The sequence below is a fragment of the Suncus etruscus genome, chromosome X (genome assembly GCF_024139225.1).
Source record: "Suncus etruscus isolate mSunEtr1 chromosome X, mSunEtr1.pri.cur, whole genome shotgun sequence".
Classification (NCBI taxonomy): Eukaryota; Metazoa; Chordata; class Mammalia; order Eulipotyphla; family Soricidae; genus Suncus; species Suncus etruscus.
In genome coordinates, this window is record NC_064868.1 from 47,953,891 (window position 1) to 47,980,687 (window position 26,797).

At 36.8% G+C, this 26,797-nt stretch overlaps 1 protein-coding gene across 7 annotated transcripts in view; it reads left to right on the plus strand.

The window, feature by feature from the left end:
• The window catches only part of KDM6A (lysine demethylase 6A), a 126,003-nt gene that overhangs the window by 17,629 nt on the left and 81,577 nt on the right, over window positions 1–26,797 (plus strand). For all 7 annotated transcript variants that reach the window (XM_049767152.1, XM_049767149.1, XM_049767150.1 and 4 more), the window contains exons 3-5: window positions 2,214–2,322; window positions 14,983–15,032; window positions 21,940–21,998. In XM_049767152.1, coding sequence (XP_049623109.1) covers window positions 2,214–2,322; window positions 14,983–15,032; window positions 21,940–21,998 — 218 coding nt within the window. The remainder of the gene's footprint in view (window positions 1–2,213; window positions 2,323–14,982; window positions 15,033–21,939; window positions 21,999–26,797) is intronic.

The window sequence follows — 26,797 nt, forward strand, 5'->3', positions numbered from 1 at the left end:
TCACCAAAGTCATTCTTGAGAATTTAGAATTGATTCTGGTCAAACTGTTTTTATTTTATTTTATTTTATTTTTATTTATTTATTTATTTATTTATTTGGCCATACTTGGCGACGCTCAGGGTTACTCCTGGCTATGCGTTCAGAAATCGCTCCTGGTTTGGGGAACCATATGGGACACCTGGGGATCAAACCTCAGTATGTCCTTGGCTAGCGCAGGCAAGGCAAATGCCTTACCGCTTGCGCCACAGCTCTGGCCCCCGTTTTTTTTAATTTTTTAATTATTATTTATTTAGCTTAGTGGTTACCTAATGTCATTTCTTCATGTTTGCTGTACTCTTCTTTTTATTATTTATTTATTTATTTATTTATTTAGTTATTTAGTTATTTATGCTCTTGTATTGATAATGAATCTTTGTAGTTTGGCGCTCTAAGGGATTAAACTGGAGCTGCTCTTTTCTTTCCCTGATGGTCCTCACTTAGTGACAGCAATTGTAATTGTGAATCTTGTGTGATTTGATTAGTAGAGCTGTCATGGGGTCAGCATGACTCAGGAGTTATGGGTTTGTTGATTTTGGAGAATGTCATGCGTGCTACTGGAACCTAGCCAAAGGGAGGAGAGTTCTCTTCCATTCCAAAAAGATGTTGAAGAAGTTAGCCAGAATAATACCAGCAGGAGGGGATGGTGAGCAAACAGAGCTTTGTGGGGCTGTCAAACTGGATTTTGATGTCATCTAGGTTTTTCATAAAGATTTCATCTGAGAAATTTTTAAAGGATCCTGAGTATAGGCATATAAAGTAGATACACAAGTAAAACACTTAATAAATGATAGAGATCTATTTTTATTGTTTTTGGAGCACACCTGGCATTGCTCAAAGGTTACTCCTGGCTCTGCACTCAGAAATCATTCCTGGAGTACTTGGGAGACCGTATTGGAAGCAGGGGAATCAAACCCAGATTGGCTGTATACAAGGCAAATGCCTTCCCCACTTTCTTGATACGTTAGGGTTGGTTTTGGCTATTGCTTCAGCTCAGCTCCCAAGAGATTTATTTCTAAACAATATTTTTGAAATTTGTGATTTTATGGTATTGGGACCTGAGCTTAATTGAGCATGATACTCTATAGGTCATAGTTCCCTCAATGTAGCAGCAAATTGCATTTTTTCTTACATTTTTTCTTATTTGCTGAGGAATATTTCATTCTGCATATGTACCATAGTTTCCTTTATCCAGTCATCTATTCTTTGACATTTGGGTTGTTTCTAGATTTTGTCTGTTGTGAATAGACGAACAGAAATGCAAATGTTTTTTCTCAATTTCATTTTTTTGAGCCCTTGGGGTATATTACAAGAAGTTCATTCCTGGGTCAAATGGTAGCTCAATTCCTAAATTTTTAAAGGATTGTCCATATGGAGAAAACTTTCTCTTTTTATATTCTCTTTACTAGAGGGATCGATGAGTACTCCACATTGGGTTTGAGACATTTTAGATGGTAAAGAAGGGTCTGGGGGGCCAGAACGGTGGGACAAGAGGTAAGGCATCTGCCTTGCCCCTGGCCTAGGACAGACCAAGGCTTTATCCTCTGGCGTTTCATATGGTCCTTAAAGCCAGGAGCGATTTCTGAGCACATAGCTAGGAGTAACCCCTGAGCATCACCTGGTGTGGCCCCCCCAAAACAAAACAAAAGAAAGGGGGTAGGGAAGAGTTGGATGTTTGAAAGGTCATCTTTTGTATATCCTGGGTCCATTCTCAAGAGTTTTCTCTCTGGGGCTGTGCTTTCTTTTTTTTTTTTTTTTTTTGTGGTTTTTTTTGGTCACACCAGGCAGTGCTCAGGGGTTACTCCTGGCTCCATGCTCAGAAATTGCTCCTGGCAGGCACGGGGGACCATGTGGGACGCCGGGATTTGAACCGATGACCTTCTGCATGAAAGGCAAACACCATACCTCCATGCTATCTCTCCAGCGGGTGCTGTGCTTTCTAATCCTATTCCTTTGTAGCGCTATATAGCAGTCCTACATTATCTTATTTGGCAAGTTACTTCCATTGTATAGGTAGGGAATGACACATATGCCCTAACTGTTAGCTCTTAATAACCATGCATTGAGTATATCTGAGGTGGAGATAAAATATATTGATTTCTAGGTATTATTTCAGAATGTAAATGGAGTTTTGGATTTTTTTCTTTTTTCTAAGTACATATATTTTTTATTTCCAGGCTATTTGCTGCTACGAATCTCTAATCTTAAAAGCTGAAGGAAAGGTGGAGTGTGATTTCTTTTGTCAATTAGGTCACTTCAACCTCTTATTGGAAGATTATCCAAAAGGTAATTTTTTTTCTTGTTAATTACTGTTTGACATATATGTATTTAAAACAATTGTATTTGAATGCTATCTTTATCAAGGTTACAACAAATTTTACTTCTAAGAAATTGTAAGCTTATGAGCATACTAAAGTGAATAAGGTGAATGTAGTACATAGTTATGGGAAAAGTTTATGTAAATAAATCATGAATATGTTGGCCATTCAATGAAACTGGTAATTTCCTCCATGTACACTATGGCTTTATTTTGTCTTTTGAAAAATTCTTGCCTTTTACAAAATACCATAATGGATAGTGAGCCAGTGATGGTTCCTTTAAAAAAATAATACAGACTTATCCATTTTCTTTTTTGTCTTGACTCTGAAGCTTCCAGTTTAGGAAATATTTGAATGAAGATATCTAATTTCTATTGTAAAGACAGCTAGGACATATGAACTTGAGCTTTTTGTCAAACTATTCTTGCGTTTGATATGAGTTAAATGATTGAGTCCTTAGACATTGTGATATTGTATCCTCTTCACTGTGTCAAACTGTCGACCCTTAATAGTTACTCAGAACATTTTAATCTTTTGTTAGCAAAAAATATTAATGTAGAATGATGGTTGCATTTAATTTTGTTTTTCACAAATGCACACTAAGCTAAAAAACTAGTAAATTATTTCAGGTCTAGAGTTCTAAGTTATGTTACTTATTATTGGGTCAGTTTGAATACTTGCCTAATAAAAATATAAGTTTAGTTTGAAACAGGTCATAACCTATAAAGTTTTGCACTGAGACATTTTTATTTAGTCATTTCTGTTTACACCTGCATTACCTTTAATAGGTTATAGAAATATCCCCTCGCTTTTGTTTTCTAATCTGTAAAATGGGATGAAATAATAGCTAATTGGTTTGGAAGTTGCTCTGTGGAAATGGCTTCATGGAAAAAATAGGTATTACAGATTAGTTAGTACTCTTAAGTATTTAAATTTTAATTAAAACTAGTGACTTATTTAAAGGAAGTTGTTATGAAAGATTTTTCAATGCTCCAATTTTTATTCAGGGAACACATTTGAGAGCATATGAACAGGAGACTTAGATATGAAAATTAGGGTGTGGGGCCAGAGCGGTGGCGCTAGAGGTAAGGTGCCTGCCTTGCCTGCCTTAGCCTAGGATGGACCGCGGTTCCATCCCCCAGCATCCCATATGGTCCCCCAAGCCAGGAGCGACTTCTGAGAGCATAGCCAGGAGTAACCCCTGAGTGTTCACCGGATGTGGCCCAAAAACCAAAAAAAAAAAAAAAAAAAAATTAGGGTTGTACATGGAACTTTATATTTTTGCTGCTTAATTTAGTGGTTATTAGTAAAATGTGTATGCACTCATGAACTTCTAGTACTTCATAGTGAAGTAGTGTGGCTATAGCTGCATTTTATATTTATAAAATTGTTTGTGAAGGTAAAGAAGAATATAGAATTTGTGTATCAGATACAAACTCATGTAAATAAATCCACATGCCATATTTTCAACTCTGAGTGAGCAGGTCTGAAGCAGGGTCCCTGTGCAAATTAATTAAACCAAGACAGTCATAAGGAAGAAAAGCATGGAATTCAGTTGCTTCTAACATTGTGGTCTCTCTGCCCTTCAGATGGGTTCACTAATGAATTCTTTAAAACCTTTCAAGAAAAACTACCCATCCTTTTCAGGCTCTTTCATAAAATTGAAGAAACAGGGACACTTCTAAATAGTTTTATGAAGATAACATCACCTTGATACCAAAACCAGACAGAGATGCTGCCAAAAAAGAAAATTACAGTCCTCCAAACCAAAATCTCTATTTACCAGATCAAATCCCAACAAAGAAGGGAGGATTGAGTGAGAGACAAAAGTACCTATCAAGCTAATCTAGTTTAGGTGGACTTTTACATGTCAAAGGGATAGGAGAAAAGGAAAAAGGAATCTGGGAATGCCTTTGTTTTGGGTAGAAGCTGAGTATTTAACACTTGCATATCTGAAAAGATGGGAAAAGAGAAAGATAACTAAGGATTGTTGTTGTTTGGTGATGCCAGGTATCTAACCTGTTCTTCATACATGTAAGGCATATGTTCTGCCACTGAACTTCCATCACTGTCCTTCATACATACAAGATATTTTCTCTACCATATAACTATCACTGCACCAAATCTTTTTCTTCTTTGAAAACATATATTCTGAAATCTGTTTTACTTATATGTATGTGATTGGCCATTGAAGCTAGGCAGTATGTAATATATAAAGGGAAAAAAATGAACGCATGAATATGAATATACATTTTAGTATTTTAAAATCGATGTCTTCTATACAATTGATGAGTTAAAAGTTTTTTTTTACCTCTGTTTTGGTGACAGAGCTCCCAAGTAGTCCTCAGGGAATCTGGTAGCCATTGTCATCAATACTTTACCTGACTATGCATGTCTGAGCTGCTTAGGCTTGAGAATGTGACAGCATAGTGGAAGTCTGTCCAGCCCTTTGAGCTTTCTCCCTGGCTCTTTAAATCCTTGAGGCATTATGGGTCACATTCTCACTTAATACTGCTTTTAAAACGATTATAATTACTCATTTCTTTGTTATCTTTTACTGGATTCCACAAGTCCAAAACTAGAACCAATCTCTGATAGCCATTATAGTATGAGACTGAGAACTTTATTTTATTTTATTTTATTTTATTTTATTTTATTTTATTTTACTTTACTTTACTTTTTATTTACCTTCCCTCCCCATCTCTCCCCCTCTCCTCCCCTTTCCTTTTTTGGTTTTTGGGTTCATGGGTTACTTCTGGCAGGCTTGGTGGGCCATATGGGATGTCAGGGATCAAATCGCGTGGCTGCGTACAGTACAAATACCCTACCTGCTGTGCTGTCGCTTTGGCCCCTGATAATCTTTTTTTTATTTTTGGGCCATACCTGGTGATGCTCAGGAATTTGGCTATGCACTCAGAAATCGCTCCTGGCTTGGGGACCATCTAGAAATTGCTCCTGGGTTGGGGGACCATATGGGACCCCATATTTATGAGGGATAGTACCGCGGCTTGTCCTAGGCTAGCATGGGCAAGACAGATACATTACCGCTTGCGCCACGGCTCTGGCACCTGCCACTGGGAATTTTATTGTCAGTATGTCCCATAGTAGTAGTTTAGTTAATTGAAATTTTATACCAGTATCAGTAAATATATGTGCAAATTAAAGTTGAGACTAGTCACAACAGTAAATTAGCTGCTTAGAAAAATCAGGTAGATTACCATAAAATACACATAAAATTATATAGCAAGATAGAAATTATGAAGAAATGGGTGGTATAGCAATAACTTCTGGAATTTTCAGAAGTAAAAAATAATTGAAGGCAGTAGAATATAAAATTACTCCTTGATATTAGTACAGATACTGTAAAGGTTTGTTTGATTGGGTGACCTGCTCTTACGTACTCAGTGTCCCAAAGCTCGGAGCCATCAGTCATGCCATGCTGGTGATTGATCTCAGTTGTCTTATGCATGCCAGAAATAAATTTATTTCAGCCCTTTGAGCTATCTTCCCAGTTCCTAAAAATGCTTTCTTCATGTTTGCTGGTGAGCAGGAATTATCCACTGAAATTTCAAGACTGATAAATTTGTTTCTTCAAGTAATTGTTACATTTCCTGTCATTTTTGGATAAAATAGATTTTGTTTGATTTCCACAACAGTCAGAAATGGCTGGTACAATTTATATGCCAGTAATTGCTAATGCCAAGAAATTATAATTCAGAATTGGTGAACTTTGTCTTAATTAGTATAATGATGCTGATGATAATAATATCAACAACTAACAATTACTATTATTCAATCATTGAATGTAGTTTAAGAGCATACAGAAGATATTTTCCTGTAATAATAAATCTTCAGTTTGGCTTCTTTGGAAATTAATTATTTTTGATGCTCAGTTTGTTGACCCTTTGCTAGCAACTGAAGCTGCTGCTACTGCTATAACAAAGATTGTGATTTATTTTGTTAAGGAATCTGTTCTTTTAAAAATAACGACTTTCAGCTAGGCTGAATGCACAGATAATGTATAATAAAACTTAACTGTTAAATGTTATACAAAAGCTGTTTAGCAGAAGAATAAAACTGCCTTTAAATAAAGATAAAGTAGGGGCTGGTGCGGTGGCACTAGAGGTAAGGTGCCTGCCTGGCCTGCGCTAGCCTAGGACTGACCGCAGTTCGATCCCCCGGCATCCCATATGGTCCCCCAAGCCAAAAGTGACTTCTCAGCGCATAGCCAGGAGTAACCCCTGACTTTCACTGGGTGTGGCCCAAAAACCAAAAAAAAAAAAAAAAAAGAGTAGAGTCTTGGGAAAAATCTAAAAAAAAAAAAAATCTAAAAAGAAATAGATCTGAGTGTTGGATTTCCCTTTTCAATTTTTTGTGGTATCTTCCTGGTCCAATAAAGCTTACTACTTAAGGTAGAATTGGGTCTTTAATATTTGCACCTAAAAGCATCTGTATTAAATGGTATGAGATGGAAATTTCATCTTTTTGCTAGTTAGTTATTACTTATTAGAAATTCCACCTGCATCATCTGCTATTTCTTACATACACCAGGATCTCCTTTTGTGATTTGAGTTTTTTTTCCTCCATTCCTATAATTTTTAATCTGTGATGAAGTGTTTGGAAGCATACCCCTGGTGCTCAGAATTGCTCCAAACTTGGTGCTTGGGGGGGGGGGTCACTCCTCATGGTGCTCCAGACACCATGTTATACCAGATACTGAACCTAAGCTTCCCATATACAAACCATGAACCTCTTCTATTAAGCTGTTCTGCTCCCCATTCATTCCTCTTCTTGTAACATTACTTTAACTTTCATCTAATAGAGCAAGTTCTCTTCATAACTACAATATTCATATTGGAAACGAGGCCAAAGTAGTTGCGAAGGGAGCCTTTTGAGATTGTGTTGGAACTACAGAATAAAAGTAGTTCTATAAATTTATATAATCACAGAATCCCATATATGGCACCACAGAGGAAGTGCATGGGAAAATCCAGTAAGGATTAGCTCCAGAAGACTTTCCATGATGGAACCAGGAACGGGAAGGAGCAGAGGAACAGATACATAAAAGTCCAAATGAGAGGCAAGGCAGAGCAGAAGCAGCTGAGACACAGAATGCCACCCTAGAAAAGGAAGCATTGGGATACAGTGAGCTGGAAATCTCAGCCCTTTAGCCTTAAACAAATTCATACCCACAAATTTCTGGTTGTTTGCTCTGGTGGCAAGACCTAGGTTAGGAAAGGTATCTTGGCTAGTATCTATAGTAAGCTGTGTAGTCCACAGCAGGGAAGCTACCTGTAAATAGATATTCCAAGCTTAGATCAACAGGCAGACAATCCCAAATAAAAGTAGTCCTCTTCCCCACATTGTATCTGATTGTTGGAGTCTGCCCAGGGTCAGAAAGAAAAACAGAATGAGAGTTTGAAAAAGTTTTCATCAGAAGACATTGAATTAATGAAGACCATTATCAGTGTACTGGAAACAAAATAGGAGATGGATTTGAGAAGAATGATAGAGGTTGAGAAATGAGTCTACTTTCGCCTGAGATACACGAGATCATTAATAAAGAACAGAAGGAGGAAAAAAACAATTAAGAAGAATGAATAACCTTTTATGACTGAAACCCAAACACAATCATGTATGTAATCAAGGTGTTTAAATAAAAAAAAATTATGCAAAAAAAAAAAAAAAAAAGAAGAATGAATAAATATATGATACAGCTTCATGAAGTGTGACACCTGCATTGTAGAAGTTCTGCAAAAAGAGAAAAGGAAAGAATTATTGGCTGAGGAAATTTTAGCTGAGAAGTTTCTCATTCTGAGGACTGAGTCATATACCCAAGTCCAAGAAGCTCAAAAGAATTACAAACACAACAAACCCAAATAAAAGAACATTAAGACACATAGTAATTTAAGTGACTAAGGCAAAAGTAGAGATAGAGTCCAGAGAGCAGAAGATCAAAACAAAAACTTAAATATAAGGGAACTTTTATAAGACTTAACAGCACATCTTTAAATGAAACTCTATAAACCGAAAGATAATAGTGTGACGTAGCTAGCACATTGACTGAAATCTTGACAAAAATACTCAGTCTAGCAAGGTTATCTTTCAGACTTGATGGTGTTTCACAAAACTTTACAGGCAAAACAGCCAGCGAATTCATTCCATGACCACTAAAACTGCTCTAGAATCAATATTAAATGGTTTTCTGTACATTGTGAAGAAGACAAACAAGTAGGTTATTAAGAATATAAAATATAGGGGACTGAACTATAGTCCAGCATTAGGGCACTGCCTTACACGTGGCTGGCTGGGGTTTCATCCCTGGCATCATGTATTGTGGACCCCAACCTCTACAAAATCAAGAGGTTGGAAAATATAGAAAATACTTTTCAGATGACAATGCTTTGAAAGTGGAAATAAACCATAAATAGAAAGGTGGGGAAAACTCAAACACTTGGGAAATTAATCAGTATACTACTTTCATGGATGAAAGAGGAAATCGAAGTGTTAAAAAGATTTCTGGAAACAAATTACAACAAAGGAATGAGCTACTAGAATATATGGGACATACACTTAAAAAAAATTTTTTTTTTGTGATACAATAAAACAAGGAAAAACTCAAGTAACTTCACATCTTTAGAAAATAGAGAACAAAGGAAATCAAAGTAAGAGAAAAATAATAAAAATTAGAGTGGAAATTAAGGTTAAACTAAATGGGCTGGAGTGATAATAGAGCTGGTAGGATGTTTGCCTTGCATACGTTGTCCTGAATTCAACATCTCATACTCCAATACTCTTATACTTAGCCCACTAGGAATGAACCTTGAGTACTTCTGGGTGTGGCCCCAAAACCAAAGCAACAACAACAAAAGCAACAAAAAGGCCCTCCCAAGGAGGGCAAGCAAAAAAAATCAATGAAAACAAACAAAGAAACAAACAAACAAACAAACTGATAAACCCTTGTCTGGAATCACAGATATAAAGAGGAGCTCTAATAACTTGGTTAAGAAATAAAAAGTGATGGGGTCATAGCTATAGCACAGCGGTATGGTGTTTGCCTTGCATGTGGCTGCCCAGGACGGACCTGGGTTCTATCCCCGACATCCCATGTGGTCCCCGAACCAGGAGCGATTTCTGAGCACATAGCCAGGAGTAATCTCTGAGAGTCACCTGGTATGGCCTGAAAACCAAAACAAACAAAAAAGAATGAAAAGTGAGAAGTTGCACCAGATACCACAGAAATGCAAAGATACAAGCTTTCTATGAACAGTTGTATTGTTTCCACTAAATTGGAGAACCTAAAATGCATTGTCAGAATCATCTTCCCAAGACTGAAATAGGAGTACATAGAAAATGTGAACAAACTACTTTATAGTAAAGGAATGAAAACAATTAAAAAAAAAAGTCTCCCTCAAATAAAAGCCTAGGTGCAATGCAGATTCACCAAATCAGTTCTGCCAAATCTTTGGAGATGACCTAGTACCTATACTTATCAAGCTCTTCCAGAGGATCAAATAAACTAGAATTCTTTCTAACAGCTTCTAGTGAGACCAACATTGTTGTCAATACCAAAGCAGACAAAAACATCACTTAAAAGATAATTATAGGCCAATATCCCTGTGAACATAAGTACAAAAGTTTTCAACATAGTGAACTAAATTAAATCAAAAGGAGCATCTGCCATGACCACTTAGGATTCATTCTAGGGTTCTAAGACTGTTTTTGAGATGTCATACTACTTTATATGAAAACCAGATCAGCAAAAGGAAAAATTTAAAAAATCATTACTAGGGGCTGGGGAGATAGTATAGCGCAATGGTCCTCAAACTACGGCCCACGGGCCACATATTGTATTTATTCCCATTTTGTTTCTTCACTTCTAAATAAGATATATGCAGTGTGCATAGAAATTTGTTCATAATTTTTGTTTTTACTATAATCTGGCCCTCCAACAGTCTGAAGGACAGTGAACTGGCCCCCTGTTTAAAAAGTTTGAGGATCCCTTTAGCATATAATGCACCTGACTTATGGATATATTATCTCCTGAGAAATGCTAATAGCCTAGAGCCTGAGCATTGTTGGATGTGGCCCCAAATTAAAACAAAACAGGAGCATAATCAGTGGATGCATTTGGTAAGATTGATACCATTTATGATAAAATTTCTCAGGACATTAAAAACAGAAGGAACTTTTCTCAAGCTTTATATCAAACCCACAACTAATATTGCTTAACAGCAAAAAAAAAAAAAAAGAAACCCCTTAAAATTGAAAAATAAGGTACTAGTTCAGCATGGTATTGCAAAATTCCCTGCACTGTAATTAGGATAGAAACAGAAATTAAAGGAATTAAGATTGGAAACAATCCAAATTATAACCTGTAGAAGACTCACCGTATAGAGTCAAACCCTAAAGACTGCTAAAAACTTTTAGGAACAATAACCTTATATACTACGGTGGGGGGAGGGGGCTTAGAAATCTCTTTTTTTTTTTCTTTGTTTTTTTTTGGGGGGGGCACACCCATTTGATGCTCAGGGGTTACTCCTGGCTAAGGACTCAGAAATTGCCCCTGGCTTAGGGGGACCATATGGGACACCAGGGGATCGAACCACGGTCCTTCCTTGGCCCTTCCTTGGCTAGCGCTTGCAAGGCAGACATCTTACCTGTAGCACCTCACCGGCCCCAGAAATCTCTTTTTCAAATATGCAAATAAGGTAGGAATTTTAAAAGTTATTAGTTTATAATCTTGTTCAGAAGAAGTCAAGAACCTTAAAGTCAATAAGGCAGTGAAGGCTTACTCAGTAAAATTTTAAATCACTATTAAAGAAGAGGGTTAGATAAATCATTCAATGGACTAAGTGTCATGTGGAAGATCCAGGCTCACATATGGTTTGGTTCCCAAAGCACCACAAAGCACAACTTCTAAGCACAGAGCAGGGAGTTATAACCCCTCAACAACACAGGGTTTTGGTCTTAAAATCAAAATGAATGAATAAAATCCATGGAATGAATGGATCAGTAAAGTTAGTATAGAGTAATGCAACACCCATCAGAATTCCTATGTCATTCGTAAAGGATTTGGCACTAACGTTAAAATGTGTTTAGAGCCATAAGGCTCCTTGGATAGACTGCAGGGTTTTTTTGTTTGTTTGGTTTGGTTTTTGGGCCACAACTGGTGACACTCAAGGGTTACTCCTGGCCACGCACTCAGAAATGTTTCCTGGCTTGGGGATCCATATGGGACCCCAGGAGATCTACCGTGGTTTGCGCCACCGCTTCAGCCCCTAGACTGCAGTTTTGAGAATGAAGTAACATGGGAGAGTTTGGCACGGCCCCCCTCTTTTTTATTTTGTTTTGGGGCCACACCCAGAAGTACTCCAGGGTTACTTCTGCCTCTGAACTCAAGAATCACTCCTGGCAGTCTCCAGGGACTTTATGGGATGCTGGGTTTGAACCCAGGTTGGCTGTGTGCAAGGCAAGTACCCTACCTACTGTGTGCTATTGGTCCAGCCCCATCTTTGTATTTTTTTTTTAGTGCAGATTGATTCTTAGTTTACTGAGAACCTTCCAAAATGTTTTTCATAGGTGTTGGACCAGGCAGAATTCCTAACAGCAGTTCCTTTTTTTACCACATCCCTGCCAACACAAATTCTTCCCAATATTTTTGATAATGTGCCATCCTAACTCATGTAAAATAATATTTCATTGTTGTCTTGATTTGGATTTCCCTAATGATAAGTGATGATGAGCATTTTTTCATGTGCCTGTTGACCATCTGTTGATCTTCGGAGACATGTGTTTTCATTTCCTCTCCTCATTTTTTTGATGGGATGGAGCTTTTAGGGTTTTGCAGGGTTAACCTTTGTAAATACTTGGTATATCTGAGGTATCAATCCTTTATCAGATGTGTTGACTACATTATTTTCTCCCACTCAGCAGTCTTTTAATTTTAGTCCATGCTTCTTTTGCCTTTTTAGTTTAATGTTATATCATTTATCCATATTTGATTCTATAGCTCTAACTATTGGTGTCCTATCATTGAAGACTCCTTTGAAATCTAAGTTTTGGCTTTATGGACTCAGGTCTTACCTCAAGGTCTTTGATCCACATTAAATTGGCTGTTGATTTGGATATATCTTTAATTTCTTACACGTGGTTATCAAATTGTCCCAACAACATCTGTTGAAGAAACTGTCTTTATTCCATTTCAAGTTGTTGGCTCCTTTCTCAAAAATTAATTGACCATATACGTGGTGGTTTGTCACTGGATATTCTATACTGACTCATTGATCTGAAAGTCTTTCTTGGTTCCAGTACCAGCTTTTATATTTTTTGATTTTAAATTTAAAGTAAACTGTTCTGGAATGAAGGTAGATTCTCAAATCAGTGGAATAGAATTGAGAGTCCAGAGATAATTTTTATATTTACAATATCCCATGTGATTCCCTGAGCCTAGCAGGAATAATTCCTGAGTGGCAGAGCTTGGAATGACCTCTCAGCCCAGAAAACCAAAAATAAATAAAATAAATAATTGAGAGTTATATAGTAGTTCAAGTTTGTTTATAGTTTGTATCTACTGTTTTACAAAATGCCCAGAATATGAAATGGTCTGAATTATCACCATTTTGTTCAGCTTCTTTTTGCATTTTAACTCTTTGTCTTTAGAGTGGTGTTCAGTCTTAGGTGTACTTATAGGATCAACTGATGTTTTGAATAACATGATTTTGAAATGGAATTTTCTCATTTAAGCTGTTAGTGGCTTTTTCAACAAGTGTGCACACACTTATGTGTGTATGTAAAATATTCGTACAACTTTTTTGTTGACCGCTGTCAGTTTATAGATGGATAAGAACTACTGTATATACCCGAGTATAAGCCGACCCCCCCCAATTTTATCCTAAAAACTGGGAAAACTTAGTGACTCGTATGTAAAATATTCGTACAACTTTTTTGTTGACCTCTGTCAGTTTATAGATGGATAAGAACTACTGTATATACCCGAGTATAAGCCGACCCCCCCAATTTTATCCTAAAAACTGGGAAAACTTAGTGACTCGATTATAAGCCGAGTTGAAAAATGCAGCAGCCAATGGTAAATTTCAAAATAAAAATATATACCTAAAGCAGTGACAATAATTGAGGAATCAGTAGGTTAAACATTTTTCAATATTTATTGCTAAAGAAAAACTGGAAACTAGCAACAATAACTTTTAAAACTTTAAATAAAGTACAGAAAACTGTAGCTCAGCAGGTAATCAAACTAAATCACAAAGGTTAAAATCCTTCAAAACTGGCTTCCTCCTCCTCCTCCTCTCTATGTCCAAACAGGGCTTCAGCTGTATCTGATGTGAGGGTATCAGCATAGACATATCATCATCACTGCTTTTGGTCTCATACAAAGCACAGAATATTGTGGGTTAAATAGTTCAGTGGCATACAGTTCAGTTTAGCTGCCTACCTGTTCAGCTCAGCAGAGACTTGTGGATTGAGCTGAAGCACCACCCCCTCCAGCAGATGGCAGAAGACAACTGGAGACTATGTGCATTTGATTTGGTGTGCACGCACTGAATCAGATAACCTGTATGACCCGAGTATAAGCTGAGTTCGGGTTTTTGGGCACAAATTTTGTGCTGCAAAAACTCGGTTTATACTTGAGTATATATGGTACTTAAATATTTTCCAGGGTTTTTATATCTTGAGATGGATTTAGGCAGATTTGAGCAGTGGTTATAGGCTGCTACTAGCAATGCTCAGGGAATCAGAACGTGCCAGGGAAGAAACTTTGAGCCATTGTGCAAAGCATGTATGTTTTAGCCTTTTCTGAGGTCTTCTCTTGTACTGATAATCTGATTTCTAAGAAAGTCATGGAGAATTGTTAGGTGACACCCAGCTAGTACCCAAAACAAAGGCATTCCTCCAATTTCCTCTTTCCTTTTCACCTAGCTCTTTGATATGTAAAAGCCCTCCTGGATCTTACTCTACCCTCCCCTAACTGGTTGAATTTGTATTGGGAAAATAAAGGTCAGACTGGCTTGGTGTTCAGGCAGGGAGAGGTTACAAGACTCCATGACTCTCCTGACTGGTCTTGTTTATTAATTATTTGCATCTACCTGCTTCAGACATGTTTACATAGCGTTGGAAATACAATGTGTTGGGGTTTATTTAACAGGGAATGAGTCTTTTGTTGAGTGTATTAAAGGAAGTATTGCTTTATAATTTTTGAAAGTGAGAACATACAATTTATATTCTAGAGTAGGTTTGGGAAATCTTGATTATTTCCTCATTTTGGATCACATTGGAATATCAGGTAGCCTAAAACAGCATTTTTCCAACTGGGGACCATCCAGGATATCCCAAGCAGGCCAAAGGTAAATTTGTAAGTGGGGGTTCATAGCATGAGAATAAGGAGCCAAGCAGTAGTGAAAGGAGCCACAGTTGGAAAATGATTGAGAAACAATAGCCTTAATTCTGTCACTCCGATATCTCCCTGTGAATTTACATTCCCAAATTCTTGTATATTTGCCATTTGTTACCCTCTCTGTCTTATCAGTTAGGATGACCACAGATTTCTGATTAGTTCTTGTATTTTGAAGTGGGATATATTGTGACTCCTGTTTATTTTGTCTTTTAGCATTATCTGCATACCAGAGGTACTACAGTTTACAGTCTGACTACTGGAAGGTTAGTATACATTTGCTTGCCAGTTTTTATTTGATCACTGCTATTTATAGTCAATAAATTGTATGGTCTTGCTGCTTTCCCTGTTTTTGTTTTGTTTTGTTTTGTTTTGTTTTGTTTTGTTTTGTTTTGTTTTGTTCTTGGGTTGACCCAGTAGCACTCAGGGGTTAGTTACTTCTGGCTCTATGCTCAGAAATTGCTCCTGACAGGCACGGAGGATCATATGGGATGCCAGGATTCGAACCACTGTCCTTCTGTATGCTAGGCAAATGCTCTACCTCCATGCTATCTCTCCGGCCCCATATTCCCCTGGTTTTTAATGTTGAAAATATTCTAGGAATAGGAAGAGTAAAATTTATTTGTGCTGTCATGTGTGAAACACCTTCTATTTTATTAAATTAATTTAAATGAATTAGATCACTCTGGCCATTTAATTGTGAGATTGGGGGGGGTGGTATTGGGTCACAGACAGGGGTTACACCTGGCTTTGTTCTCAGTAATTCTCAGTGCTCAGGGAACCATAAGAGGTGGTAGGGATTGAATCCTCACCCATGTGCAAGATAAGAGATGAACAGACCACAAAGATAGAAATCAAAAACCCCAAATTGAAATAATAGGACTGAAAAACTTGGTAGATGAAATAAGAATCTCAATAGAAATGAAAACATCAATGGAAAGCCTCTCCAACAGTAACAGCAGCTGAGGACAGAATTAGCAAGCTGGAAGATGAGATGCAGAACAACTCCATACAGCAGAAGAGATTGGAAAAGAACTTTAAAGCAAATGGTGAGACAGTGGAAAAATTTCTCTAAAGAATGTGAACAGATGAAAATAGAAGTCTTTGATATACTTAACAGAAACAACATAAGAATTATTGGAGTCCCAGAGACCCAGGAAGAATCCACAATCAAGGACATCATTACAGAGAAACTCCCAGGGCTAAAGATGGCATGCAACCAAATCCTTCACACCCAAAGAATACAAACTAAAAGAGACCTGAAGATAAGCACCCAAGACACATTCTAGTCACAAATCTGATGAATCCCACAGATAGGGATAGAATACTGAAAGCAGCAAGATCAAAAAGAAAAATTATATTCAAAGAAGCATCCTTAAGATTTATAGCAGACCTGTCACAAGAAAATCTCAAGGCAAAAAGGCAGTGGTGGGATATTGTGACAGAACTCATCAAAATGAATGCTTTGCCTAGAATACTGCACCTAGCCAGACTTACTTATAGGTTTGAAGGAAGTATACATAGCTTCACAGATAAACAGCAGCTCAGAAACTTTACAGACTCAAAAACCAGCCTTAAAAGAAAAACTGAGGGGCCGGAGAGATAGCATGGTGATAAGGTGTTTGCCTTACATGCAGAAGGACGGTGGTTTGAATACCGGCATCCCATATGATCCCCCCCAGCGTGCTGGGGGCGATTTCTGAGCTTAGAGCCAGGAGTGGCCCCTGAGCACTGCTGGGTGTGACCCAAAAACCAAAAACCAAAAAATACAACAATAACAACAACAACAACAAAAAACCCACAAAACTGAAAAAGTCTAAGACAAGACAAGACAGACCAACAGACACACCTAACTTCTAAACAAAGATGGCACTAAATCCCATGACAATTATCTCTCTTAATGTCAATGAACTAAATGCACCTGTTAAGAGACAGAGTGGCAAAATGGATCAAACGCTGAAGCCAACATTCTGCTGCCTACAAGAAACATGACTAGTCAACATACATAGACTCAAAATCAAAGGCTAGAGGAAAATCATGCTAGCAAACAACTTCATTAAAAAAGCTTGAGTGGCCATATTAATAGCAGATGACACAAACTTTAGAAACAGAAAAGTTATAAGGGACAAAGATGGACATTTTTGTACTAATCAAAGTATATGACAACGGAAGAAATCACACTCCTAAACCCATATTGCACCATTGAGGGACCAGCAAAATATTTTAGAAAACCTATTCAAATCTTGGATCTAGATATTTGTGTTTTTGATGCCTGGGAGAACGTAAAATTGCCTATTAAGAACTCTATACAATAATAAACTACCCATAAATAAAACTACTGTGGTAGCTGTTAGGACCCCCTGCTGTAGTCCATCCTGAGGATCTGGAGCAGGGGTTGACACAGGAATTAATCCAAACCAAACTGAGTGAAAGAAGTGTGGTCAGGGAGTTAGGAAGGAAGAGGGATCAGGGAGGAGGGAGGGTGAAAGAGAGAGACTGGAGGGAGGGAGACAGATGAAAACCTCAGTATTTATTAGGAGCTAAGACAACCCCCATGGGTGCCCCACCCCCCATCCAGAGGGGAAACAAAAGGCCTATCTAGAAACTTCTCACCTATACTTAGATGTTTCTCTGAAATGTAGAGGTAGCCATCTTTGTTTAGGGTGAAAACACTCCCTTATTAGAAATTCCTACAGTCACTATTAAAATATTTAATTTATCGTATTATCAGTGGAAACTAATTGGAACTAAGTTTTTTCTTTTTCTTTTTCTTTTTCTTTTTTTTTTTTTTTTTTGTGGTTTTTGGGTCACACCCGGCAGTGCTCAGGGGTTACTCCTGGCTCCATGCTCAGAAATTGCTCCTGGCAGGCAGGGGGAACCATATGGGACGCTGAGATTCGAACCGATGACCTTCTGCATGAAAGGCAAACACCTTACCTCCATGCTATCTCTCCGGCCCAGAACTAAGTTTTTTCTAATGAATAAGTAAGATTAGATGGGACTTCCAATTCCGGCAATGTTACACAAATTTGTTTCAAACTAAAATCCCAATTTCTTCTTCTAAGTAATTACATACTAACAGTGAATGACAAAATACTGTTTCAAATCTATTCTCAAGCATCAGGTAACAAAGTAGATTATCCAGAACTTCAAATTTTAAATTGGTGATAAACAAAATTTAATAAAAAACAAAGACCCTTGAGAGACTTGTGAGACTAGTTGGGATAGAAAATAATATATGTTTTTGCAAGATAAATGTTACTGACAATGCAAATGAATGGTATTGACATATAAGAGAACTATATCTGTATTGCTTGAAAACATTATTGCATCACTTAAATATTTTTCTAGATAATAAGGTTATAATTATAAACTTCAATAGGAAAGAGAAAAGCTTTCAGTTTGGCTGACAGCAGCAGTAATAGTTTTAAGTTTTAAGAAAATTATACAGGTTATCTATCTGTTTTCAAAGTTCTTTCTCAAAGACGTTCAGTCTTGCATAGATTTTTCAGCTAGTTTTATGTACTCAGCAGCCACCATTTTGTTCTAGTGAAAGGGTTGCAAACATTTCAACATTATTGTTTCATTAGTTGGGTTGGGATGGGTATTGGGTCACACCTTGTTGTGCTCATGGCTTATTTCTGGCTCTGTGCTGAAGGGGTCATTTGTGGTGGGGCCTACAAAACCACTGGTGGAACTTGAACCCAGGTCAGCTATGTTCAAGGCAGACAGCTTGCCTACTATATGTACCATCTCTCCATCCCTGTTTCATTTACTGCTAACATTTACTGTGGCAACCTTTCATCATGCTGAGCTTCCTGTTTGAGTAGTTCAGGCTATATTTAGCAACCAATTACTGTTTTTAAATTTTCTGGTTGGGATATCAGTAAGTCTTTTTCAAAACTATTTTAAATTTGTTTTTTTAACAGTATATTATACAAATAATTTTAATTATTATACAAATAATATATTATACAAATATTTTTGTATATTATACAAATAATATAAATAACTTATACAAATAATTGTGTGTGTATATATACATACAATTTTCTTTAGTTACTTTGAAGAACCTAGTAAAGTTGAGATCAATTAATTTATTTTATAGAATTCTACACATCTGGTGACTTCTACAGAATGATTTTACAAATGATTGCTGTTCAGTACTAGGCAAGTTTAGCAAGCAGAATATCTGTTCTAATACTGTAAATGTGGGTTTGAATCTGTAGCAAATTTCTTTGCTATATTAGAAGTAGAAAAATGGTTAGGTACTCAAAGGATATTTCAGATTGTATTAAGGAAGTGATTCAGTACATTGAATCAGTAAAGTATTATTTGATGAAAGGTATGTAACAAATTAGTTAAGACTGTAAAGATTGGTGTTTTCTGTAGTGAATGTTTCCTGAAAATACATGTATGTCAAATACTTTGCTACAGGGATCAATAGACCTCGGTTCAATTTACTGTTTACAAACTCATTCTAGTAGAGAAGATAAAAGTGTTTCTATCATAGATAGGATATCTGTGTAGAAGTATGTATCAGTAAACCTAATTTTATAATAGCTTGGGAACATGCCATATATTTCCAGAAAAAAAGGAGTTGAAACATGGGTGAAGTATTGGATAGAATTTGTCAGATTGAGAATGGAGTTTGAAAGAAAGATGGTGTTGAATTTTCAGCAGAGGAAACAATCATTTTTAAAATCACAGAAGCATGCAAGAGCCCATTCTAGTCATAGATCTGTTATTTATCTTGATAAAACAGAAGTATATTTTAGTCAGTATGGTATCATGTGTTGTGTACCTCTAACCCTCTTTACCCAGTTTGGATTTTTGGGTTACACTTACCTATGCTCAATGGTTATTCTTTTCTGTGTGCTCAGGAATAAACTCCTGGTGGGACTCAGGACCTTATGGGTTGCTGGGGATCAAACCCCTTTTGCTGTCAGGAACCACCTTCCACCTGAGGCTGAGTAGGAACTACAATGGCTAGACAGGGTTTTTCTCAAGACTGGGTTTAATAGAGAACAAGTAGGATAGGGAAGCCAGGTGCCTTACTGCAGAAATTGCTAGTCCAGACAACAGTCCTTCCATTCAAGACATTTGGGAAATCCAGCCAGCATCTAAGAGAACCAGCCCCCTGGTTCTCTAACTGGGAGTTCTTATACCCCATGGACAACTGGTTTGAAATGAGTTACCAGGGGTTTCTTTCTATTTAAGAGATTTCTCAGCACTTAAAAGGACACAGATCGTGTTTTAAGGGAGTGTAACCCAAGAATTGGCCACGTGGAAGGCATGCACCCTACCCACTATACCATCTCTCTTGCCCCTTTTACAGATGATCTTGATTAATTAAAAAATTCCCAATACAGTGTTTAAGGAAACTTAAGTATGAACTTTGAAGTGGTAAGTTTTCAGGACCTTTGTGAATTCCCACACTGGCTAATACTCTTTTAGAATGCATTTTCCTCATTAGTAAATTGAGGTTTAGGGAGGTGGTTAAATGGAAATTAATTTCAATATTTGTTAACCATTTTTATGATGTACTTAAACACTTTTCAATGCTCCTGAGAGGAACTTGGATTTTAAAGGTTATGTAAAATATAATCTCTGAGACAATTTTAGTTTTAAAACATACATATCCTCCAAATCGCCTACTAATTTGCATTTGGGGATTTAAAAATCACTGATTTTGTTCTCCAACCAGTGACCAATAGCAATTGTGAGATACCGATTTTAGTTTATTCACAGTAAGGGCAAGATTTTTTGAGTGTTTTGCATTGTTTCATAAGATCCACAGCTGGATTCTAGTCCCTGTAGTTAACAGCTACATATCAGCCAAACTATACTTTTGTCTTCCTTTCCCGTTTCTCAATCAATATCCCTTCACTGGTGTTCTTATAACTTCCCAAATAAACTACTTGTGCTAAAACCTTTATCTTTGGATCTGATTCTGGGAATATGCAACTCAGATAATATTGTAAGAAAGAATTTGTATTTTTTAATAATTCAAATTGTTTTCTACTTTTAGAATACAGTTTTGTAGGATTCTTTTGTAAGGATTATTGTGAAGTTGTTGCTGTTTTCAGCAGTCAGGGAAGGAAGGGAGTAACTAGCTGTTACTTATTGGTTAGAGTAAGTTTGTTTAAGAGCTACTGCATATGGCTAGGTGTAGTATAGTGGGGCTGTTTATTTCTTTTTTTCTTTCCTTGATTGGAGGGAGTGGTTGGTCCATATTCTGTAGTGCTCAGTGATTACTCCTGGTAATCTTGGGGGAAAGGGACCATGTGTGGTATTGGGATTGAACATGAGTCGGTTATGTGCAAGGCAAGCACTCTATTTGCTGACCTATTTTTCTTGCTTCCAACTAAGTGTAGTTTTCATGTTGTGATTTTTTTTATTCTATCATCTGTATGGGTTTATATTGTATACTTCCTATGAATATTGACTTCTCTTCTGGAACAATGGATAGAGAATTAAACTTAGGGCCAGCTCTGGTCTCCCATATAGTCCCCTCAGCCTGCCTGGAGTGATTTCTGACCTCAGAGCCAGGAGTAACTCCTGAGCACTGCTGGGTGTGGGTCCTCCCCTCCCCAAATAATAAAAAACCCATAAAAGAAAATCAAGCTCACTTTTAGAAACAGAAAACGACAAAGAAGAACATATAGTATAATTTTTTTTCTTTTTTGTAATAATAATGTTTTCTATTGATTTGCTTGTAGAACTTTTCTGGCAAATTTTCATTTCAGGACAGTTTTACTGAAAAAGAAACCAGAATATTTTCCAGGTTGCTTGGGATTTGTGCTATCTGTTGATTCATTACTACTACTTTCTTGTTTTAAAAACAATATTGTAAGGGCTAGAGCAATAGCACAGCAGGTAGGCCCTTTGCCTTGCAGGCATTGACCCAGGTTTGATCCCCAGTATTTGGCCCTTTGAGCCTGCCAGAAATGGTTCCTGAACATAGAGCCAGGAGTAACACCTGAGTTCTGCCAGAGGTAGCCCCCAAACCAGAATGAGTGAGTAAGTGAGTGAGTGAATGAGTGTGTTACACAACAGGATAGAACTTTAAAAATTTCAAAACATGTTAGAGTATCACATTTTTTATTGTAATACAATATGCATTACATATAAGTGCTTTTCTTAAACATCTGTTTTCCCGTTTCTTTATAGAATGCTGCCTTTTTATATGGTCTTGGTTTGGTCTACTTCCATTACAATGCATTTCAGTGGTAAGTTGATATGAAACTGGCTCCACTTGTTTCCAGTAAATCTTTCGTTTTTTATGGTAATTTGTGTTTGGTTTGTCTCTTTTATAAATATAAAATATTTCAATATCATAAATCTTTTGAATTGATCCACTGCAGGATCCAGTCTTATAGTCCAAATTGTTCTTTTAATGAGTTTGATCTAGTTTAGATTATTAAGAGTTGTATGTGTTCCTAAAACCATTATAAGATTACTAAAGTTATTTAAGAAGACTTATATTAGAAGATTATTTTAAGATTCTCAATTCCTCATTATGGACCCATGGTCTCCAGTTTATTTGAACTCTTAAAGTACTATGCTTTCAAGTCTGAAAATCTATAAATGGTTTTATAATAAAATTTACAATGAAATTTTATTTTTTTGAATCTTTTTTGACTTTTAGACATTATCATCTATTTCTTCCTTTCTAGCATTTGTGTGTATGTGAACACTACACACACTAGCACTTTACAATTTCCAGTTATTAAGCACCAGATTATAAACTCCAGGATTTTTTGTTTTGTTTTGTTTGGGCCACACCTGGTGGTGCTCAGGGGCTAATTCTGCCTCTGTGCTAAGAAATCACTCCTGGCGGACTCTGGAGATCATATGGGATGCTGGGAATTGAACCTGGGTCGGCCATGTGAGGCAAGTGCCCTACTCACTGCTATCTTTAGCCTTCATATTTTTTGTTGTTGTTGTTGGGGGGATGGCACACCTTGTGATGCTCAAGGGTTACTTCTGGCTATGCACTCAGAAATTGCTCCTGCCTTGGAGGACCATGTGGGACGCCAGGGTATCAAACTGCGGTCCATCCTTGGTTAGCGTGTGCAAGCAAATCTACTGCTTGTGTAGAATGGTAACCACCGCTCTGGCCCTGAACTTTCATAATTTTTATATGATTCAGAGGATTTATAAATTGTAAAATATGAGTGATGCTGTTGTGGCCTTTCCTCATTGTTTTTCTGTATATCAGTTAAAGTAATAACATTCTCTAGTGACGAAAACATAGAATTTGAGAATTAGGTTGCATTTAAATAGGTTTCTTAGATATTTTATCATGTGTGTATTGTTTCTGTATATTGCAATTCTTTCATTTTATAGTCAAATTAGATAGCCAACAATTTGTTTTGTTTTGTTTTTTTGTGTGGTTTTTGGGTCACACCCGGCAGTGCTCAGGGGTTATTCCTGGCTCCAGGCTCAGAAATTGCTCCTGATAGCCAACAATTTGTAAATAACAAAGTTCTAAATTGATTTTAATTTTGGATATGTTCCTGATTTGTATTCTCCATAATTTTAATACAGAAGGTTTTTTGTCACAGCCTGTCCATATACCTCTTTTTTTCCACACCCATATACCTCTTCGTGTGTGTGTGTGTGTGTGTGTGTGTGTGTGTGTGTGTGTGTGTGTGTGTGTGTGTGTGTGTGTGTGGTTTTTGGGTCACACCTGGCAGTGCTCAGGGGTTATTCCTGGCTCCAGGCTCAGAAATTGTTCCTGGCAGGCACGGGGGACCATATGGGATGCCGGGATTCGAACCGATGACCTCCTGCATGAAAGGCAAATGCCTTACCTCCATGCTATCTCTCCGGCCCCCATATACCTCTTCTTAATACTCTGAACATTTTAAATGTTCATCAGTACTGTTTTGTAGTTTCCCTAAAGACAAAACTTGAAACTTGGATGATAATTTTTAAACACTATATGCCTGTTCTTTCCTATTTGGTATTTTTTGGTTGTTGTTGTTGTTAATGTGTTTTTTTTGTTTGTTTTTTGTAATTTTGGTGTTCAGTCTTGATAGAAGTACTACATTGTTTGATAGTACCTGTTTTTATATAGATTATTTTAGTCATTTGGATCATTTTCATTATAAACTTAATGGAACTATAATTTATAAAGATGCATAGTAATTCTTAGCTTTGGTGTATAGCATTTCTGAACTCATCTTCGCATCTTTAAAGTATCATTTTAATTGGAATTAAAAATATTTTAATTAGCTTATTTTGGGGTTAGGGGCCATTACTACCCATCAGTGCTCAGGGCTTATTCCTGGACTACACTCAGGGACTATGCCTAGTGGAGCCTGGGGTAACCATAGACTGTGCTGGGGATTGAATCTGAGATTAGCTATATGTAAGGCAAGTGCCTTACCCACTGTATTTTCTCTCCTGCCATGAAATTTGTTTTTTCTTTTCGTAGACCCATATCTGGCAGAAATGGGGCATTTGGGGTGGTACTGGGGATCAAACCTAAGGCTTTCCACATGCAAGGTGTTTGCTTTACTACTTAAGTCTCACCCCTGACCCTAGTGCATCATATTTAAAACCAAAAGTAGATTAGGACTTTTAAAAATCTCTTTATTGAAGATCTTGTTCATAGCATTTAGACCTTTATACGTTGTTGTTTAGAAGTGCTCTTATAGATAATTAGTTTGACCCCCTACACAAGGTATGTGTGCATGTTGTCGGTGTGCTTTTAAATAGCTTTGCACACTAATTATTGTTCACATTTCCATCTAATGTTTTTTGATTCTATCCTGTTCCCAAGTTTGAAGGTTGCCAAGTGGTTATTTGTTAATCAATTTTTATAGTTGTTCTATATATTTGTGTTGACCTAAGAAATAAAACTGAATAATATAAGAAAGATGCTTTGTCTCAATTAATAAGTACCTTTTGGTGTGTTGATTTTGTCCTGGTCATCATTTTCTCTCCTGTCTTAAGTTTTAACACCAGTTGCTCCTGATATTTGAAGTATGTTGTACCTTGTCTGAATCTATAGTGGTTATGTTTTCTCTCCCCTGGTCAAGTCGTTATTTTTTTTCCCCACAAATTATACCCAATTTTATTTCATATTACTGTGTTATTTCTTTTTTGTTGTTGTTGTTGTTGTTTTTGTTTTGTTTTGTTTTGGGGGCCACACCCATTTGATGCTCAGGGGTTACTCCTGGCTAAGCACTCAGAAATTGCCCCTGGCTTGGGGGGACCATATGGGATGCTGGGGGATCGAACCAAAGTCCTTCCTTGGCTAGCGCTTGCAAGGCAGACACCTTACCTCTAGCACCACCTTGCCGGCCCCACTGTGTTATTTCTTGAATAGGTACAAAATTAGGGGCAGGTGCTTGCCTTTAATGTAACCAATTGGGGTTTGAGCCTTGAAATTGCATATGGTCATCTGAGCAGTGCAAGAAGTGAGCCTGAGCACCACTGGGGAAAAGGGGGTTGGCACTGGAGATTAAACCCAAGGCCTCCACATGCAAGGCATTTGGTCTGCCATTTGCTTAAATTTTGTAACTTGTACTTTGTTTAGCTTTATTTTTAGGTAGATATTAATTACCAGAATCAGACTTTTAAAAATATTTAATTGCTCATCAATTCTTTGGAATTAGTTGGAAAATGTTTTTAGAGAAAACTGTTGTATGTTTGGCCATTCAGTGGCTCAGTCTAGGATGTCTCAGAATGCTTTATTTCTGGTACATTTATAATTCAAGTAAATTTTTATATTTAGCACTGGGATCTATTTAGTGTAGCATTTTAATTTACTAATTTTATTGCTTGATATTATGGTTCTCCCCTACCCCCTTTGATTTTTGGACCACACCAACGGTGCTTGGCTAATTCCTGGCTCAGCACTCAGGAGTCATTCCTGGTGGTGCTTGGTTGATCATGTGCAAGGCAAATGCTCTGCTCACTGTGGTATTGCTCCATTTTTCTTTTAAGGGTTGTGTCTGGCTTTCTTCTAGATCTTTTTAGTCATTTGGTCAGTTTTTCCAATAATTGAGCAATTGTTCCATTCTTGTTGGATTTAGCATGATTATTCAGTTTCACTCCTATTCAGTAAGAAGATAAACCTGGTAATAAAATGAAGTAATCATTATTATGTTGATAACCATTTTAGGGCAGTTAGGTGGAAGTGGCTAAAAAAGTAATGTTAACTATACATTACAAATGTTAATATTCTTTAAGATCCTCTTTCATAATTCTAGTATTCTTAAGAATATTCTCCTCCCCTCCTCTCATCTTCATTTCCCCCTTCTTCCCATTCTGTTCTTCCTTCTTAATTTTCCATTTTCTCCCTGAAGTGGAAAGGAGAGGCTGGGTAAATGAAAGTGTACTTTGTTATATTTTGTTACGTGAGGGGACCAATTAGAGATAGGAAAGAGACAGTGGAGAAATAGAAATTCCCTCCTTTGATCTATGGATATCAGAATATATAGATATCTGCTTTGGGTGCAAATATAAACCTAATGTAGTTGTGTATGATACTATTTATCCTGAGGTTGTTTCAAGTTTGGTAAGTACTGATTAAATCCTTTTTAACTAAATATAAACTAATGCATAGATAAAAAGTTTCAGCATCTTTGTATTTAAAATAAAAAGTTCATATTAGCACATGTTACATTTATTATACTAAATAACATACTAAATATACTGCCATTTTGAAAAATATTTTAGTTAGCTGAGGCAGTTCTGTTAATGTGATGTGTATCAGTTGCATACAAATTGCTGAAAAGACATTGGAAAGAATTGCACTAATTGAACACTGGCTTAGAAAGAATAAGAGTATAATAAATATAGAGTATAATAAGTAAAAATACTACAGAATCTTAGCAAATATCAATGTGAATAGCTTTGTGATTGGTGTTTTATTAAAAATTTAAGACCTTGCTCTGGTTCAATCTCAGTATATTTTTCCAGGCATACTTACTGCTTTTCTAAATACATCCTTTTGTTAGTCACACTGCATTAATATTTCCCTGAAAGTGCTTTACCACTTTTAATCCTATAT